Source organism: Leptidea sinapis, chromosome 5 (assembly GCF_905404315.1).
Source record: "Leptidea sinapis chromosome 5, ilLepSina1.1, whole genome shotgun sequence".
Classification (NCBI taxonomy): Eukaryota; Metazoa; Arthropoda; class Insecta; order Lepidoptera; family Pieridae; genus Leptidea; species Leptidea sinapis.
Window position 1 is genome coordinate 5,262,597 of NC_066269.1, and position 20,366 is coordinate 5,282,962.

At 40.2% G+C, this 20,366-nt stretch overlaps 1 protein-coding gene across 1 annotated transcript in view; it reads right to left on the reverse strand.

The window, feature by feature from the left end:
• The window catches only part of LOC126964511 (protein crumbs-like), a 55,567-nt gene that overhangs the window by 8,154 nt on the left and 27,047 nt on the right, over positions 1–20,366 (reverse strand). Inside the window, exons 2-9 of the mRNA XM_050807680.1 lie at positions 12,306–12,476; positions 10,058–10,269; positions 8,182–8,371; positions 6,230–6,326; positions 5,519–5,670; positions 5,169–5,288; positions 839–970; positions 235–377 (exon numbers count right to left, since the gene is read on the reverse strand). Coding sequence (XP_050663637.1) covers positions 235–377; positions 839–970; positions 5,169–5,288; positions 5,519–5,670; positions 6,230–6,326; positions 8,182–8,371; positions 10,058–10,269; positions 12,306–12,476 — 1,217 coding nt within the window. The remainder of the gene's footprint in view (positions 1–234; positions 378–838; positions 971–5,168; positions 5,289–5,518; positions 5,671–6,229; positions 6,327–8,181; positions 8,372–10,057; positions 10,270–12,305; positions 12,477–20,366) is intronic.

A 20,366-nucleotide genomic window follows, 5' to 3' on the forward strand; every position in this document is an offset into this window, starting at 1 on the left:
TATTACTATGTAAAATATACAAAGGTACTCTGTGATTGGCTGGTTTACGCGTACTTACGCTCCTCTACACAGTCCCGGTAGTCCTGCCAAGGGATGACAGAGGAAAATCCTGTAATTGCGCTGTAATTGAAAGAGAGACATCGGACACGACATGGATCCCAGCCAGGATCGTAAGTATGATGTCGAAACTTAGACAGGGGGAGAGATAGGACTAGTACGGAGTAGTGAGCTCACCTGGTGGCATCGTTCGCCGGTGTACCCGGGCAGGCAGGCGCACACGAACGAGCCGTACGTGTCGTAACACACGCCGTGGCCGCAGACCGCGCCCTCCTGCTCGCACTCGTTCACGTTCAGCTCGCAGCGCGCGCCGCGGTAACCTGCCCCGTGGACAGAAACACTACTATCAGATTCTTTCTCAATGGTTGTTCAGTTTTCTCCCAGACAGACGAACTTACAATGCCATATCCGCGTTTTATTATTACAAACAGTGCGCATTACTATAATATATATAAAACCACTAGTTTGACACAGTATGACCGCGGGAATCGCGACGAGTCATATTAATGTAACGGCTCTTGTAGTCATTTTTATAGTGTTTATATAATGACAACTCTATCTTACTAAAACCATTATATGGCTTTTATTAAAATCAACTCTTTTATTTCTGCGACAGTTCTTGCGCAGTATTTCCGGCACGTCAGTACGCCCGTGTGATTAGTGTTGTAAGAGATTGTGACCCTCTCACTCGTCGTTGTAGACAAGGAACTATGATAGCTATATTATAATCATAACAAGACAATAAGTCCGGTGCACCAAAGTAAGTGAGGCCGCGGTATACCCGTGCCGGTGCAGTCACACGTGTAGTTGTTAGCCGCGTCCACACAGCGGCCGCCGTTCAGACACTTGGCTCCGCCGTCCACACCGTCCGAGCACTCATCCACGTCCACCTCGCAGTTGTGGCCGCTGTATCCTGCCGGTTCAATAACACCACACGTAAGTCTTCTCAAACAACCAGTCGACAACTTATACGTAAGTCTTGTAGCTAGTATCGTGCACGGGATTTTTTTAATGAAAATAAGTGACGTGTCGAGCAGGACGTTCAGTTGATGGTATTTGATACGGCCTGTCCATTACAATGCAGTGCCGCTCAGGATTCATGAAATACACAAAAATTCTCAGCGGCACTACAATTGCGCATGTCACCTTGAGACATAAGATGTTAAGTCTAATTTGTCCAGAAATTTCACTACCTACGGCGCCCTTCAGACCGAAACACAATAATGCTTACACATTACTGCTTCACGGCAGAAATAGGCGCCGTTGTGGTACTCATAATCTAGCCGGCATTCTGTGCTAAGGAGCATCCCTGGTGTTTTAATTCATGAATAGCTATAATGACTAAACTCGCCGTAAAAGTTTGAATAAAAACACACAATGGATCCAAATCAGTAACTGTGAAAGTATACAGCTAACTAAAATATTCATTCAATCGCTAAGTATTGCGCGTATACCTATATTAGGATCTACCAATATCAACGTGACCATTGTACACTCGCCGATTTCATATTAAATATAGGTAACCATGTTGTTGCTAAAATAACGATAGACAACTTTTAACGCAAGATGGAAGTTCCCTTACCAGCGTCAAATCTAAGCGAAGTCAAGGTCTATACTTCTTCTACGAGTTTCTTGCTACTTCTTCTCATTAGCTCAAGCCTTTACGAAGTAGTGGTAGATTCAATAAGAAAAAATATTTTTTTTGACATTCATAAGTGTCATTTCCGTGACCTATACGAATAAAGTGATTTTGATTTGATACTAAAATATATCGTTCACGAATTTATAAGACACCGTGTATCTGAAGATTACAAATCAAATCAATTAATGAGTGGTAGATAAAGCGAAACAAGAGCTTGTCGAAATCCAAACAACATAATATTGATATCGTGGTGTTCACTCACGTCTCTCTCTCGTGAATGGGCGCTACTTGTGGTAGCTGAATGATACTGTAATCGAAAAATATGATTTTATACCGACTTCAAAAAAAGAGGGGGTTTTCAATGAGTCAGTTTTTTTTATGTTTGTTTCCTGAGAACTTACGATTGGGTGAACCGATTTTGATAATTCTTTATTTTTTTATTTGAAAGCAGGGGGCCTACTCCTAAAATCGATATTCGATAAATCGTGGCATTAGTCGTGTCGAATCCTACTCTTAGTTACATCGTATTCAATGTCGAAACGATGATTGAACGAACGAAACATTATTCGATATTATCGGTCCTAACCCTACTCTTAGTTGAAAATGTCAGAGACGAATATTCGAATTTCACAAATAATCAAACGTCACTTTTACGTTTCAAGTTGTGTAGATATATTTGCCATACAATATACATACTTAATAAATATTATTAAAATAATGATATGTGATTTACTATTCAACAGGATTTTTTTACTACCAAGTCATTTAAGTCATTTTGTTGATTGTTTATGCGTAGAAATAATGCAAATGGCCGCCTGAGAAATAGGAAGTCGACGAGAAGGGTTGAGTTACTTTCTTTTACATTTTATTATCCGCAAGTTTTGTATTATTTATTCAATTTTAAATGGTCATATTATATTCATTACATATTATTTTAACATATACATTATGTGTAAATTATACCAAATTGGTGGTGCAGAGTCTGGCATGGTCCTTAGCGCCTAACAGCGACATAGCACAGATAATGTTTAGGTTTGAACATATTTCATTCACACTAACGTCGTAAATAAATCAAAATATTAGTCTATGGTAACGATAAACGATAAGGAATTCGAACATTTGTTAGAGTAGGATGGTTGCGATATATTCGGAGTATTATCGTATCGTTCCGAATGTATCGTTGTCGATTTTGCGAGTAGACCTCCTGGTGCTTTTTGTGTGGTCAAATAGGTCCAGATCTGACAATGGCATCCATGAGATAAAGTAACGGAACTCTTCAATTCTTAGGAACAAATTAAGGAGTATCCTTTTTATAAAACATTTTGGTCTTATTTATATATATAAAATATATAAAAAATTATGGCCGAATCGTTTTTATGCTATCCGGATATTTGAGTCATCTACCGTAATGTCGTTATGGTCAAGTTATTGTCGTAGTCGAATATGATGATCAATGGATCTCCTTAACGACTTACAGTAAGGTATCTGTGGCAGAATTTCTAACTGTCTGTAATCAAATTACAATGCGCTGACGTTCATTGCTGGATTCCAAATTTTTTAGTAAGTGTACTTACTTCAGATTCACTAAAAAAAAATCCAAAATAAGTATAATTGTAATTTGTATCTAGAATTATATTATTTAATTAGAGGGTATAAAAATACATAATTATTTTTTACTTTTTAGTGTATATTTATATCTAATGTATTGGAATAGTTTTTTTTGAAGTCGGTTGTTTTTTTTTGTTAAATTTTATTGTCTGGTGACATTCATTAAATACATACATACATAAAATCACGCCTCTTTCCCGTAGGGGTAGGCAGAGACCACTTCTTTCCACTTGCTACGATCCTTACATACTTCTTTCGCTTCGTCCACTTTCATTATTCCTTTCATACATGCTCTCCGGTTTAAGGTACTCTTGACCTGGCCTTTTTTCAAGACGTCCCTGATTTGATCTTGAAACGTCCGCCTAGGTCTAATACACTTTCTTCGTCAATCGTTCTTCATTCATTCTCTCGACATGTCCAAACCATCTCAGCATACCTTTCTCAATTTTTGTCACAGCATCTTCTTTCAGACCACAACGTTTTCTTATCTCACTATTTCTTATCCTGTCACTCAGTGTAACTCCTATCATACTTCTCAACGCTCTCATCTCAACTGCATTTATTCTGCTTTCATGTTTCTTCTGCCATACCCAACTTTCACTTCCGTACGTAGTGTTGGAACCAACACCCCCTCATGCACAGCCAAGCGAGTCTTATTAGACACCTTCTGACTGTTCATAAAGGAATGCAAAGCTCCATTCACCATGTTTCCTGCATTCACTCTTCTTTCAATATCACTCTCATACTTTCGATCTCTTGTAAATTTAGAACCCAGATACACAAACTCATTCACCTGTTCAATTTTTTCATCTCCAATCACGATATTGCAGTCTGTCACTACCTCATCTCTTTCAAGCACCATCACTTTCGTCTTCTTTACATTCATCTTCATTCCCTTTCTACCGAAAGCTCCTTCATAGCAGTTACCATCTCTTGCAACTCCTCGGCTGAAGATGCAAGTAATACTTGGTCATCAGCATAGAGAAAACATTTGACGAGTAACTCATTCATTCTCAAACCACTGTCATTCTCTTTTAAACCTGTCAAGCAATTGTTCATGAACAGATTAAACAGCCACGGTGACGCTACACATCACTGTCTAACACCTTTTTCGATATTAAACCATTCAGTGTATGCCCCGTTTATCCTTACACAAGCAATAGAATCTCTATAAATAGATTGCAATGCTCGTATGAGGACATTGCTCACACCGCTCGTGGACAATGCTGACCACAATTCATTCTTCGCCACTCTATCTAGATATCTAGATCCACGAACGCGCAATAGACAATATGCACCGCAAGGAAAAGACCTGATCCGTACATCCCATTCCCTTTCTAAATCCCGATTGTGCATTCATTAAATGAGTTATATATTTATCGTTTGACAACGGGGCGACATAAACCTGGACTGTAGACATTAAGAGCGATCGCAAATATAAAGAAATAAAAAAAATTATGTTCACCCTCCTCGTCCTTCTTGCAAGTGTTCAATTGTATGTAAATAAAATAAGCACTCTTTAGATAAAGCAACAATACTTGTAGTGTTAATATTGAGGGTATTTGTAAGTTATTTAGTTTGTAATATTGTTCATAAAATTTCTTAGCATCTACTTAAATGTTTATGCCTTTGTTTTGTTTTTTTTTCTGTATAAATAATATTTGTATGTAGTTTTAAGTTGTTTCATTTTTCTTTAAAAATAAGTAATTTAATTTAAACTTTAAATTTAAATAATATTATATGTCTTCCGACGACCTTATTGTACACGGTAACACTCAAATGAGTTTATGTATGTACAATAATTGTGTTACCTATAATATGTAATTTGTTAATAATAAATAAATAAATGAACAGTGGTTACCAGGCGGACAGTCGCACACGTAGGTGTCGGTCCCGGCGGGCACGCTACACGAGCCGTTGTTGCGGCACGGACCAGCCACGCACTGCGGGTCCAGGGACTCCTCCAGCTCGCAGTGGACTCCTGTGGCGTGGGTAACTCGGTAATAGAAAGTACCTTCTTACAGACAATTTTTAAACCATCGTAAGCAGCTAAGAACTTTTCTCTAGATTTTGTATAATAACAAACAAACTTTATTTTTCTTTAACAGAAAATTCCTACATCTCTACATCTTTAAGTTATGGTACAAATAAATATTAGCAATGTCTTTATAATCCCAGTATTTAGGACTCGTTATAACAGAGAGTGTGTACCGTGGTAGTGCGGCGGACACACGCACACGTAGTCGCCGCGCGCGTCCTCGACACAACGGGCCGCGTGCTGGCACGGCGCCGCGCTGCACGGGTCGCCCGCGTCCACCTCGCAGTTGTTGCCCGTGTACCGCGCCGAGCAGTGGCACTCGTACCTGCGGTCACATGGGCCCGCGTCACGCAAAACCGACACCCGAACAAAACCGTGAAGGAGTAATGTGTAAGGATTATTGTGTTTCTGTCGCTTTTTTTATGATAATAAGGGACCATACGAACAGGACGTTCAGCTGATGGTGATTGATACATCCCGCCCATTATAATGCAGTGCCGCTCAGGATTCTTGAAAAACCCAAAAAATCTCAGCGGCAATATAATCACCTTGAGACGTAAGATGTTAAGTCTCATTAGCCAAGTAATTTCACTAGCTACGGCGCCCTCCCGACCGAAACACACTAATGTTTACACATTACTGCTTCACGGCAGAAATAGGCGCCGTTGTGATACCCAAAATCTAGCCGGCATCCCGTGCAAAGGAGCCTATTTAATGCGTCTTGCTCGCTTTAAAAGATTTACAAACCGTGAAGACGGCAGCCATTGCATCTGTGCGAGCGAGACGCATTATATTTACGCGAGAGTGACAGGGACAGATAATAACAGTTTGTGGCGGGAATTTAGCTCTTAAAACTCGCTCACATACTGCAGTTTATAACATACTTGTCATGTCGCGATATGCAGGTGCCGTGTCGCAAACAGGGCTCGTTGTAACAGTGGTCTTTTGGCGGGATTCTCAGCACGTCCTTCCGATCTTTGCCTGGAAGTGATACAAATTACTTCAATACAAAGAACATTCGCTTAACTCATAAACAAAGCATAACCTGCGATAAACTATTATCCGAAAAATAGTGTAAAAAAATAAATAGAACTAACTGCATGCATTAAGTTTATATTCATTAATAATCTTTAATTTTCTACAAATCACACAGATTGTTTTCTCCGGAAGTCACAGTATTGAGAAATTACAAACAATATATTAATTTAGGCTATAAGCCAAATAGTATGCAGTGAGTGTATATTAAATATATATTAATGTGCGTCTTATGTTATGTAAACTAACAACTGAAATATTCTATTAACTATTGTTTATACAATAGCGGCAATTTATAAATAGCTTTCCGTACCATTAAAGTTTACTAACCATGTGATGCTTGCTGTAAGTTCCCAAATAAAAAGGCATAAAAGGCATATATTTTCTCAAAATTTATTCCTTTGGAATTCTTTTTGATGTCATTTCTAGTACTACTACCGCATCGGAAACAAATGGCGCTCTGAGAGAGATGAAGCGGCGCAATACAATCTCCCGGCATTCTTTTTTTTGCGCTCTTTTTAATGAAATATACAATATCCTATCTAGTCCCAGGCAGTCGGATCACTTAGATATTCATCTGTGGAGTAGTAGGATTTACGACAAAGCCATTTTTTTTTACACAAAAAACATTTAAATTTATTTATAGATAATGCCACTGAACAATGGCTGGGACTTTATTATAAAACTGTTAGTTAGTTATTTATTGTATATATACCCTTAAAGCTAATATGTAAATATTAATAAATAAAATTAATAGTCGGCGGATGTCATAGATGAAACGATAGCAACTTGGATTATCCATTTCGCGAAGCTATATTTAGAAAGCAACTCCATTCTAAACGGTTTAAATTGAAATTCAAGCTCAGTTTACCTTTTTTAAGTATTTTAACATTATATTAGATCAAAGAAGACGTGTCATTGCAGTAAAACGCTGCAAAACTAAGTGCAATACGGTCTAACAGTATCTCCATCGTCTTTTTTGACTGCTCACATGATTTATATATTAGTGGAAATTTTATTGGTGTGTGTACAATTTTATATGTATTTTTGTGAGTGTTTTAAATACTGTTTTTTTTTCTCAAAAATAAATAAATAAATAGAGAAGAATACAATATATTAAACGGCAGCCTAGCGAAACTCTAAGAAAAAAACAAATCACTCGATTCTATGAAACGTGCAGTCATTGATAGATTGACAGATGACGGCTATAATCTTGTAAAAAGCGGAGATAGCCGAAATCCACTATGTTTTAAAAGCAAATGTTCGCTTTTAGCCTTAGTCGAATTATATTTCGTCAATAATCGCAATACTGTAATTACTACTATTTCATACTTATGTCTGATTACTGCACGTTTCATAGTCAACTTAATTTCATTTTTTTACTTATGGCCGCTCCCAATATACTATCTATAGATAGAGATAAATTACTACCTTCTACTGTCAGTTATTAGCTGTCAAAAATCTGATGCTGTCCCAATATACCCGATAAGACATTCTTATCGCCTTATATTTGGACGCGTGAATTGCAATTTCCATACAAACTTCTATCGCTGGTAAGCTATATGTCGTCCGATTGACAGACAGCAGAGTTACCGTCGATAAGTTTATTGAGACAGAGAAGTCAACGATAGTTACGATTTTTATCTCAAGTAGGCCACAACCGGAGATAGACTGCATATTGGGAATGGCCGTAAGGCAGTCACTCCTCTTATTTGGTATTATTTACATCCTCTTTGATAAACGGCAATTTCCAAGAAACAGCCACGCCTGTTGATGCCTGAAGTAATGAAAGGATACGTACACTCGTCTGTGGTGAGCGGACAGCTGCCGAATGTGACGTTTGTGTGCTGCACATACTGCGCGTGGAACTCCAGCTGTGGACCCTCGTGCATGCAGCCGCTGAACAGGTTGCCCACGAGGAGCACAGCGCCTCCCGCTTCCAGCGCGCCCGGCGACAGCAGCTCGGGGTTCCACGTCACGTTGGATATCACCTGCAGCGAGCATCACTGGTGTCAGACACGAATGTGAGAGATATATGAGAAGCACTGTTAGTACACGACGCCAGCTGGGAGCAGTGATAAAACTTTATGAACTATCGATCGCGTTCCGTGCGAGCGCTCTTCCACTGATTCAACTGTTCGAGTGACGTCATGATCATAAATCTTGATATGTCTTGCCGGCCTTTAAGGAAGGTTTACGCGCCTCTTTTGAAGGTACCCATGTCGTATCGTTCCAGAAATACCGCACAAGGAAGCTCGGTTGTACAGCTTGGTTGTACGTGGAAGAAAGTTGCTTGTAAACCGAACTGTGGAGGAAAGCCACACGTCCACATAGAGGGGATGATAGACTAATAATTTGTGATGTGTCGTTCGAAGGTGGAATTCGGCGGCTGTAATCAGGTCAACAGGTCAAGACCTAGCCGTTCACAGAGCACTGGATCCCGGATAATTCGAGCAGCTCTACGTTGAACGCGGTCAAATGGTTCGAGCTGATACTGTGGGGTGCGTCAGACCAGTGATGAGTACCTGCGGTTTGTATATATATTTGTAATTAAATAATTAAATAAACAAATATTGACACACTTTTACACAAATTTTCTCGCCCCAAACTAGGCACAGCCTGTACTATGGGTACAAGACAATGATATATTTAATACAATATACCTACTAATACATACATAAAAACTTATATTCTATTAATTGTTAAACTTATATTCATCATGTAAATGTTTGCACCTACCGGGATTCGAACCCGGGACCTGTAGTTCAGTAGGCAGGCAGTAATTATCTCGAAGCTTTTGAGTTTCAAGTTAAGATGAAGTAGAGTTGATAGGATGTGGTGTCGATAGGGTGTGGCGTCGGTAGATTGTGGTGGGTATCGGTAGGGTGTGGTGTAGTAAGCTGTAGTGTCGATAGGGTGTGGTGTCGGTAGGGTTGGTGTAGTAAGGTGTAGTGTCGATAGGGTGTGGTGTCGGTAGGGTTGGTGTTGTAAGGTGTAGTGTCGATAGGGTGTAGTGTCGGTAGGGTTGGTGTCGGTAGGGTGTGGTGTCGGTAGGGTTGGTGTTGTAAGGTGTAGTGTCAGTAGGGTTGGTGTAGTAAGGTGTAGTGTCGATAGGGTGTAGTGTCGGTAGGGTTGGTGTCGGTAGGGTTGGTGTCGGTAGGGTGTGGTGTCGGTAGGGTTGGTGTTGTAAGGTGTAGTGTCAGTAGGGTTGGTGTAGTAAGGTGTAGTGTCGATAGGGTGTAGTGTCGGTAGGGTTGGTGTCGGTAGGGTGTGGTGTCGGTAGGGTTGGTGTTGTAAGGTGTAGTGTCAGTAGGGTTGGTGTAGTAAGGTGTAGTGTCGATAGGGTGTAGTGTCGGTAGGGTTGGTGTCGGTAGGGTTGGTGTCGGTAGGGTTGGTGTCGGTAGGGTGTGGTGTCGGTAGGGTTGGTGTTGTAAGGTGTAGTGTCAGTAGGGTTGGTGTAGTAAGGTGTAGTGTCGATAGGGTGTAGTGTCGGTAGGGTTGGTGTCGGTAGGGTGTGGTGTCGGTAGGGTTGGTGTCGGTAGGGTGTGGTGTCGGTAGGGTTGGTGTCGGTAGGGTTGGTGTTGTAAGGTGTAGTGTCAGTAGGGTTGGTGTAGTAAGGTGTAGTGTCGATAGGGTTGGTGCCGGTAGGGTGTCATGTCGGTGGGGTGTGGTGTCACCTGCGTGTCTCGATCCAGCTCCAGCAGCAGCGCGGGCGGGCTGGGTCGGTATCGCAGCGCCACCCAGTGCCAGCGGTTGTCGAGGGTCTCGCGCGGCAGACCCGCCTCACGAGGCGCCTGCCCTGGCCGCGCCCACGATACCACCACCTGCTCGAATAGCGCCGTCACGTGCAGCGTGTAGCCCTCGAACCGCTGCGAGAACAGCTCCCCGCCTGGAAACGATACCCGACGATCGACGGTCAATTGAAGTATCCAACACTAGTTTTAAGATCTTGGTTTTTGGTTCAAACAAAACGACTGAATTAAGATAATGCAATTTTATATGACAATAGACGAGACGAGCAGAAACCTTCAAAACGACTTGCCCATTACAATGCTGTACCGCTAAGGATTCTTGGAAATTCCAGTAATTCTGATCGGCACCACAATTGTACTCGTCTCTTGAAACATAAGAGTTAAGTCTCATTTGTCCAGTAAGTTCACTAGCTACGGCTCCCTTCAGACCGAAACACAGTAATTCTTACACATTACTGCTTCACGGCAAAAATAAGCGCCGATGTGGTACCCATTATCTAGCCGGCATCCTGTGTAAAGGAGCCCCCCCACTGGTAATAATGGCATAATCTACTAACTATCCACCTTCGCACGACACGCCACAAGTTAGGATATTATCCCCACGATCTGGATGTGTGGCGGTCCTCCACAGTGCGGTTTTCAAGGAGCTTTCTTCTACGTACTACAAAGCTGTGGAATGAGCTTCCTTGTGCGGTGTTTCCGGGACGATACGACATGGGTACCTTCAAAAAAAGCGCGTACACCTTCCTTAAAGGCCGGCAACGCTCTTGTGATTCCTCTGGTGTTGCAAGAGAATGTGAGCGGCGGTGATCACTTAACACCAGGTGACCCGTACGCTCGTTTGTCCTCCCATTCCCTAAAAAAAACTATAACTAACTACTTAAATATTAGTTATTATTTAACTTTTCACATTAATATTCCTACAAAAACAGATTAATATCTCAATATTTAATTTCTCGATCTCACCAATGACGTTCTATACATAAGAACATCATTGGATCTCACTCTACATGTAAGACTGTTTTGAATACTTCAAAACCTATTGTAACTGTATACATGTGCGCCGTAATATGGGAAGCTAAAATAGATATCAAGGATACACCAGCAATTTTGTAGCCGATGTCACAGTTGGCATTATTGATGTTGAATAAAATGTGAAAAAAAAGTGGTTTATATCACAATATTATCCATCCTTAACTCTCTTAAAATAATGTAGTTAGGTAACCAACCACTTTACGTGTTTTAAATAAATGGGTGTTTAGAATGGCGCGGGAGAACCTGAGGGGAACAAGATGGAAAAACTCTTAGCAATCTTGTGCCTATTTAGGTGATCTTATATAAGAAATATTCCAGTATTCTGTATCCGCATTTAACGAAATTTTACATTATAAATTCGATTACAATAATCGTGACAATGAGCTCTGATAATATGAAAAAATAATGAAATGCAATATTTAATTGGCAGGATGGACAATTGAACAATAGCACTATAAACAAACAATATTGTTTGCTCATTAACAGAACACGAATCAATGTACACATAATATAACATGTCCAAATATGTAACGTCATCGACCCGCGCATCCGTCATGTCGCCGTCCCATCATAATAATTCATAACACGGGTGACGAGGCTCGCGAGCTGATGCCCCCCCCCCCCCCCCCCCCCCGACACACGTGCGCGTGCAATATCGCCAATTGATCGCGCCCGCGGAGCACATATTTTATAACTTGACGGACTACAGTAGAGTGTACGATGACTCATCCATAATTAAGATCGTGTTTAACATGTTACAACTCTTGGTACCCAAAAAGCCTGACTACACAGTCAGGCGTGTAATAGGACATCTGGATTCGAACTGGGGTCTTCTGCTTTCGGATCACCCAATGTCCCATCTTAGCTATTATAGTCTTGTATAAAATTTACCTTTGTACTCTAATGTTATTGTTTCTCATAAAAACACGGATAAAACTACATTTTTTAAAATTGAAACCTAGCTAGATCGATTCATCACCCCGGAAATCCCCTGTATACTAAATTTTATGAAAATCGTTGGAGCCGTTTCCGAGATTCAGATTATGTATATACAAGAATTGCTCGTTTAAGATAATAAGATATATTCATAAGTTTTTCGGTCGTGTTGGTGATCATCTCCGTCATGTTCGCTACTCACCTACGCAGGTGCGGTAGCTGAGCCCCACGAGTTGCTTGAGGGAGATCGGTCGCGACAGGCGTATGTACGAGGACCCGTTGAAGTAGGCTTCAGGACGGTCTGAGGCGCCCAGAGGGCCGCCCGCGGAGCCTGCGGAGCTCGCTGACACCAGGGCCGCTAACAGTGCACATCCTGTAAACAAATAATAATCATTCACTAGTGTCAAATGGCAAAAAACGGACCCCTTATAGATTCGTCATGTCTGTCTGGCCGTCCGTATGTCACAGCCGAAACTATACTGTTAAAACTTGGTAAGTAGATGTATTCTGTGAACAGCTTAAAGATTTTCACACAGAAAAAACCAACCAAACCATCAAAATTTTCTCTCTGGATAGGTCTTCAAAAATGATATTGAGGTTTCATAAATAAAATTTGAAAAACAAAATTTTGTGAACGATGCGGGATTCGAACCCAGGACTACCCCCTCCGGCGTTCCGTGCCGGTGGTCTAACTAATTTATAACGAGGCGTTACTCGAACGGTTAGCTCAGTCAATTTCCTAATATGCAAATATTGGGGTTGAGAAGGTTATCAACTGTAAAGTAGATCCTCTAGATGAAGCCACAACCTGAGAGTTGAACAAAGCATACAGAATTTTATAACGAGGCGGTACTCGAACGGTTATCTCAGTTAGTTAGAGCACCGGCACGTAACGCCGGAGGTCGTGGGTTCGAATTCCGCATCGTTCATAAAATTTTGTTTTTCAAATTGTATTTGTGTTTTTATCTTAGAAGTGAGGGTAATCACTTTAAAAAACATAACGATATTGAGGTTTCTAATATCATTTTTCTTCTTAGCTGAATTGTTTGCACGAGAGACACTTCCAAAGTGGTAAAAAGTGTCCCCCCACCCCTGTAACTTCTAAAATAAGATAATGACTAAACTTAAAAAAAATATATGATTTACATTACCATGCAATCTTCCACTGAAAATTGGTTTGAACGAGATCTAGTTAGTAGTTTTTTATACGTCATAAATCGTATTATCAATAACTTAGTTGAAAAAAAACTCTATTATTAAAACATCGATCAAAGTTACAAAGAACTACAAGAACCCTACATGGGTCAGTCCGACTCGCACCTGGCCGCGTTTTTATTGAGGATTGCTATTTGACAAGTGTCAGTTTTTTTTTAGGGAATAGGAGGACAAACAGAGCGTACGGGTCACCTGTTGTTAAGTGATCACCGCCGCCCACATTCTCTTGCAACACCAGAGGAATCACAAGAGCGTTGCCGGCCTTTAAGGAAGGTGTACGCGCTTTTTTTGAAGGTACCCATATCGTATCGTCCCGGAAACACCGCACAAGGAAGCTCATTCCACAGCTTCGTAGTGCGAGGAAGAAAGCTCCTTGAAAACCGCACTGTTGAGGACCGCCACACATTTAGATGGTGGGGATGATATCCTAACTTGTGGCGTGTCGTGCGAAGGTGGAATAACAGTAGCACCGCGTCCAGAGCTGAACTATTGTGTTCGCCACTCATACTTATAGCTAGTCGTCAAGCCCTGTTTACGAACTGCAGTGTCTTCTTGACGCGAGTATTACAAATAACATCTGGGAGCAGGGTGTAGTCGCCAAGGATGGTGTTACGCTTATAGTGACATACAAACATTGACGTGACAGAGAGATACACTGGAGGGCTGGCCGTACACCAGATTCACCAAACAATTGAAATCGTCAGATAGAATATACTAAGGAGGATCCATAAAACAATGAAGTGATAACGTCACTTGACTATTATTCAGTTGTGTAAGTATAATAACAGTATGAAAAATAATGTTTCAAACTTAGATAAAGGTTTGCTCTCCGCTGCGCTCCTACTAGATACCGCAGACGTAGCCGCAAAGTGCGGCAACTAATACTACGACCAAGCGTACTCGAGCCAGTCTCGAACAATGTGTGACGTTGACGTGCCACATGTTCTGTTACACTGCTAATAATTGAAACTAAAATGCCGGGTTGCGTAGTAAAAATGTAAAAATAATATAACAAGAAATAAGAAAGACATATCGATCAGGTATTATCAGTAAGTATTTTGTATTTTATTAATTTCAATGTAAAATAACACGAAGCGTATTATATAAGTTACAAAATTTGCAAGATGCCATTGAGTGTGAAGATGCCACGCACACAAGCAACATTACAAATAGCCAGTACACACTACATTATAAAGTTGCCGTAATAAAAAAGCTATTGTTCTTAGATAGTAGTTAGTTGGAGAGCAGCAAAGATCAATCCTTGATCTAAATTCTAAGGTCTCAATAAATGCATGTAGTACCTACTTATTAGGTGACGGAAATAGAACAGCTATGCAATAAGAATTATACTGCTAAACAATGCATGTCATATCAAGCTGGAAACAAGTATAGGAACTTCGTTTATAAAGTTTGAAAGTTTAAGTTTATTCGTTGAGCCGCATTTTGGAAGAATACAACACATGAAGGTACTGCGCTGAGAAAACATACAGGAGTTACAGTTATTGATATTATCGCCATAATACTACTACTACAGCTAGGGATGCCAACCGTACAAAACACTTAAAAAAGAGTATTGTACCCTGTAACACTAATAGAGTGTGATAAAATACTCTTTATGCGCTACAAAAAGTGCAATAAAATACCTTGTTAAAAATAAAATAAATGATAGGCACTCGTACTTTGGAAGTCTATACTGTTTGAAATCAGATAATCTCTATTTCTTCTAATAATAATTGGCAACCCTAACTACAGCGGTCAGTGGAACGACTGCAAAAGTAACATCTAATGATCAACATAACAAATCTTGGTGTACTCAGTAAGGCGAGAGACTTCACTATAAGCCACCGCCTGCAACTTTACAAGGCACAAATTTCTTCTCACATGGAGTACTGTTCTCACCTCTGGGCGGGTGGTGCCCAGTACCAGCTTCGTCCATTTGACCGCATACAACGAAGAGCGGCCCGAATCATCGACGATCAAGACATCTCCGATCGGATTGATTCTTTTGCATTGCGTAGAGATGTGGATTTTTTCTGCATTTTCTACCGCATTTATAACGGGGAGTGCTCAGAGGAGCTGTTCGGGTTGATACCAGCGGCCGAATTCCACCACCGGACATTACGTGCAAAGTACCACCCGCAACACGTTGACGTCTGGCATTCTACAATCGCGCGTTTTACAAGAAATTTCTTCCTTCGCACAGCCACTTTGTGGAATCAATTACCGGCTGCGGTAATCCCAACAGATACGACTTAGGGACCTTCAAGAAAATACCTCAAGGTTCTGGCTTCAGGATCCTCCTTCGTCTAATATTCTGTTACATAACACAAGCTTTTGCATGCAAGCTGGCGCAAGCCTAGGGAGGTTTGCGCCAGGCATATCCCGTCGTGTGTGGCTGTGGTAATTATCGCTCTATCACATTGTAAACACATCAAAGATGACAGGTGCTAACATGCATCACTTGGTGATGGATCCATATATCTTCCCTGATGGGTTCTTGGAGACGAGACCTTATTAAGGCGTTATCCAAGCGCCTTATGAAAATGACAAGCGTTCCAACTATCTAAAATGTAGGTACTCTGTCAGAGAATGAATTTTACATTTAAAAAGGTAACGTTGCCAGCTTAATGGGGCATATTACATGCGGGCTGCTATGAGCGATCTTAATGATGTTTACTATTAAAATAACTTGTCTCAATTCATAATTAGTCAGATATATCTATGAATCAACCTAAGTGAGAAAATGCTTCTGTTGAATGCGAAATTGTTGTGCTTTCAGGCCAAACCACCGAACCGATTTTGATAAAATTTAGTACAGTGATAGAATAGAGCTTGAAAAAGGACATAGGCTAACTTTTAGTGCAAAAAACCAAATGGAGGGGTTGACAAAAGGGATGGCAGTTTGTATGGAAATTCGTCATTATCGAAAATAAAACCATGAAATTTTGTATTAAGGCACTTGTTAAGAAAATTTATTGAATTAGGCGTTACTTTGCGGAAATCCATTATTATACAAATGATTTAAGTTTTCTTTAGTGTTAATTCCGCCAATATTTGTTTTTAATAAAAAAGAATTCGACACGTGTTTCGCCTCTACACGAGGCATCCTCAGGACGTGTTGTCTCGCCAAAATCTGACACGAAATATAAAGAAAACTTAAATCATTTGTATACTTGTTAAGAAATAATTTATAAACATTAGTTCGAGCATTTTTGGAACTACGACCTACATGGGGATGAAATAGGATATTAAAGTTCACAGGGAAATACTATTAAAGAGGCTGTCAACAACGACAATTTACAAGGGATATGCGCTGTATCATAGAAGAGCGCTGCCAGCAGCGGAAAGAGCAGTTTGTATTTGTATTATTTGAAAGTATCCTAAAAGATAAAAACGCGGACGGAGTCGCGAATAATAGCTAGTAATATATACTATTTAGTAAGCGGCCCTGGCCGACCTAGGCACATTGAACGCAAATCCAATTAATAATCGGCAATCGGCATACATATTATTACGTAGTGGTCGTGTGTGGAGTTAACACTCGTCACTCGTGAAGCAAGTAATTGAGTTACAATCGATTGGTCACGAGGCTCTCCCCTCGCGCCGCAATACCACATTGATTGCATTACGCTAACCGTGTCCGCGAGAAAATCCCATTCTACAATTATTATACGTCACATGTCAATAAGCATGAACGAATCGATTACACTACCTACTAGTATCTCGAGTAGTATTACAATTTACCAGTGGGAGGCTCCAATGCACAGGATGCCGGCTAGATTATGGGTACCACAACCTATTTCTGCTGTTAAGCAATGTGTAAGCATTACTGTGTTTCTGTCTGAAAGGCGTCGAAGCTAGAGAAATTACTGGGCTAATGAGACCTAACATCTTAAGTCTCAAGATGACGAGCGCAATTGTAGCGCCGCTCAGAATTTTTGGGTTTTCCAATAGTCCTGAGCGCCACTGCATTGTAATGGGTAGGGCGTATCAATTACCATCAGCTGAAAATCCTCCTCGTCCCTTATATTCATTATATCATTATAGATCTTTCGTTAACTTGATTCGAGTAAGTTAGTTGGCATTGCTGTACCACAGATCGGGAATGGAGCGTCCATGGAATATTTTGGTTATAAATTCGATTGTATTCAAAATTATATTAAAAATAAAAGAGGAAACCCTGAGTTTATTGCGCCCGGTCTTCTCAAGTCTGAGGCATAATTACCGAAAGGATACTAGATGAAATATCCAGTTAAGAATAAAAATCCCACTAACGAGAATGGGATCTTTCAGAATACTAAATCACTACCTATTCACTGAAGCACTGCAGCTCAGATTCAATTTTCTTTTTAACGATACATTATACTTTAATCAAGTATCAATTAAAATAAGTAAACACGACTTTTCATGGGGATGCTTTTTATTATGTAAGCAATGTTTTTGCAAAAGTTTTCTAGATTCTATTGTCTTTTCATTAAGAATCCAAGATAATCTTATAACTTTCAATTGTCCCTTTAATAAAAAAAATTCAGATTTTGGCAATTGGTATAGCTCTGACAAAAAGGTATTGTGTCACTGTAAAGGACTTTTTGAAAGTTGTAACTGTAGTAGGCTTGTTATTAAAAGGTTTATTATTCACAGTCAGCACGGCAAAGTACACAACAACTCAGTCTACGGTGACGGGGTTAGTTACACTGTCAATTTTGTTTACTGTCGTTTCCAAAAGAATCGGAGACCCAGTGCTCTTTGAACGGCTGGATCACTTGGCGTTGCGTAGAGACGTCGCTTCATTGTGTGTCTTCCACCGAATTTATCACGGGGAGTGTTCCGAAGAGCTGTCTCACCTGGTTCATCACAAATTAGGATATCATCCCTACCATCTGGATGTGTGGCGGTCCTCCACAGTGCGGTTTTCAAGGCGCCTTCTTCCACGTACTACAAAGCTGTGGGATAAGCTTCCTTGTGTGGTGTTTCCGAGACGATACGACATAGGTATCTTCAAAAAAAGCGCGTACACCGTTCAGTAAAGGCCGGCAACGCTCCCGTGATTCCTCTGGTGTAGCATAGGAATATTTAAAAGAAATATATGAAAAATAACACAAGATCTCAGACCGTTGACTCTCTTGATCGAAATTCAAACTATTTTTATGATACAAGAAGTTTTAATTAACTAAATACTTCTCGTATTATTTACGATATGTTATGAGTCAATATATTACTTATATGAAATATTGTATTTTCTCTGATTAATACGAGTGATACACTTTTAATGGATTAAAACGCGTGTAATTATATCTGTGTTTTTACATTAGATTTTTGCTTAAAAGTTACATTTTACGTCCCTCTGTCATTCAGTCAGTCCCCCTGAAAACGAGATCTGTAAAGGTCTTGAAACGACGGGTTAGCTAAAATAATAATAAAAATTTGACTTTTACGCAAAAAACGAATGTAAAAACACAGATACAATTACACGCGTTTTAATCCTTTAAAAGTGTTTTATTTAAATATATGAAAAGTTTATTACTTTGTGAGATGAAAACTATTCCAATTTCAAGTCCGCGTAGACGGAGAAGTCAGCACATGAGACAATATGGAAAGCTGTGCGAATCGCGAAAGTTGGTGACACGAACAATAATGTGCTCCAAAGTATCCAGCAGAATGCAGACTCTATATTATATTACTCTTTATATAGTATACTAGCTTGTAACCGCGACTTCGTGCGCGTGCAATAGTTACTTTGGGCAGCATTTTCTATTTCTTAATATACTCACTTTACCCAACAAACTGCTGTGGTTAATACATTTTTATAAGCCACACAGGTCTAAATTTAGAAACGCTAGAACAAATATTTATTTATTACCTTTCAAGTGACACTTAAGTTCTTACCTAAATACAAATTTTCATGGTGCTATCTTCGATAATGGCGAACTTTCATACAAAATTCCACTCCCTATTTCAACCCCGCCAAGGCGTTTATTCCCGATAAAGATAGCCTATGTCCTTTCCCGAGCTCTTGTCTATCTCTGTACTAAGTAACTGTAACTGGTTTAGGCGTAAAAGCGTAACAAACAAACTTGCATTCACATTTATAATATTAGTAGGGATGTCATCTATCAAACTACGAAAACGGTTGTTCAAGTAAGTAGTGCTAAAAATATAAGACCAATGATACATAAATTCAGTAAACAGTGCCTAAAACACATTTATTTCTGGAATCTATTCAATCTACACTACGCCTAACTTCAAAATTACACAATCATTTACAAAAATAAGTTCTCTTACGTAACCATTAACGGGCTGAAATGGTACGCGTCGTGCCAGATTTATAACTAACCCGTAACGGACTCTCAACATGCAGTCCGCCTTCCGCATTATACGGTACGAGAGACACGACAGAAGCACATTATACAATTAAGAGAACAGAAGTACCCTTCTTAGCTTTAGCTTAGAGTTACCACTCAGCTGTCTCCTTTAAATATATACCTACGTCGGGTAGCGCTAGGGTTGATACAAACAAAGAGATGCAGCTAATTTAACTCGGACAGCTACCAGTCTCGGCTGTATTTTACCAGTGGGAGGCTCCTTTGCACAGGATGCCGGCTAGATTATAAGTACCAAAACGGCGCCTATTTCTGCCGTAAAGTAGTAATGTGTTAGCATTACTGTGTTTCGGTCTGAAGGGCGCCGTAGCTAGTGAAATTACTGGGCAAATGAGACTTAACATCTTATGTCTCAAGGTGACACTGTGAGCACAATTATTGTAGAGTCGCTCAGAATTTTTGGGGTTATTCAAGATTCTTGAGCGTTATTCTCCTCGAATCCTTGTGTTCATAGAAAATAAAGAAATGACTACGAGCCGAGAACGGTAGGCAGATCCGCATTCAGGTAAAGTGCATGACGAGATGGTACAAATGTCACCACGGTCACCGTTCCTGATGCTACAGCCATGACTGACTTCGGCGCAACCTCACCCACTCTCATCGCGAGCTTTGTAAAAGTAGTACTAATTAAAAACAAGTAGCGCTGTGTAATACAATACTACTAGCTG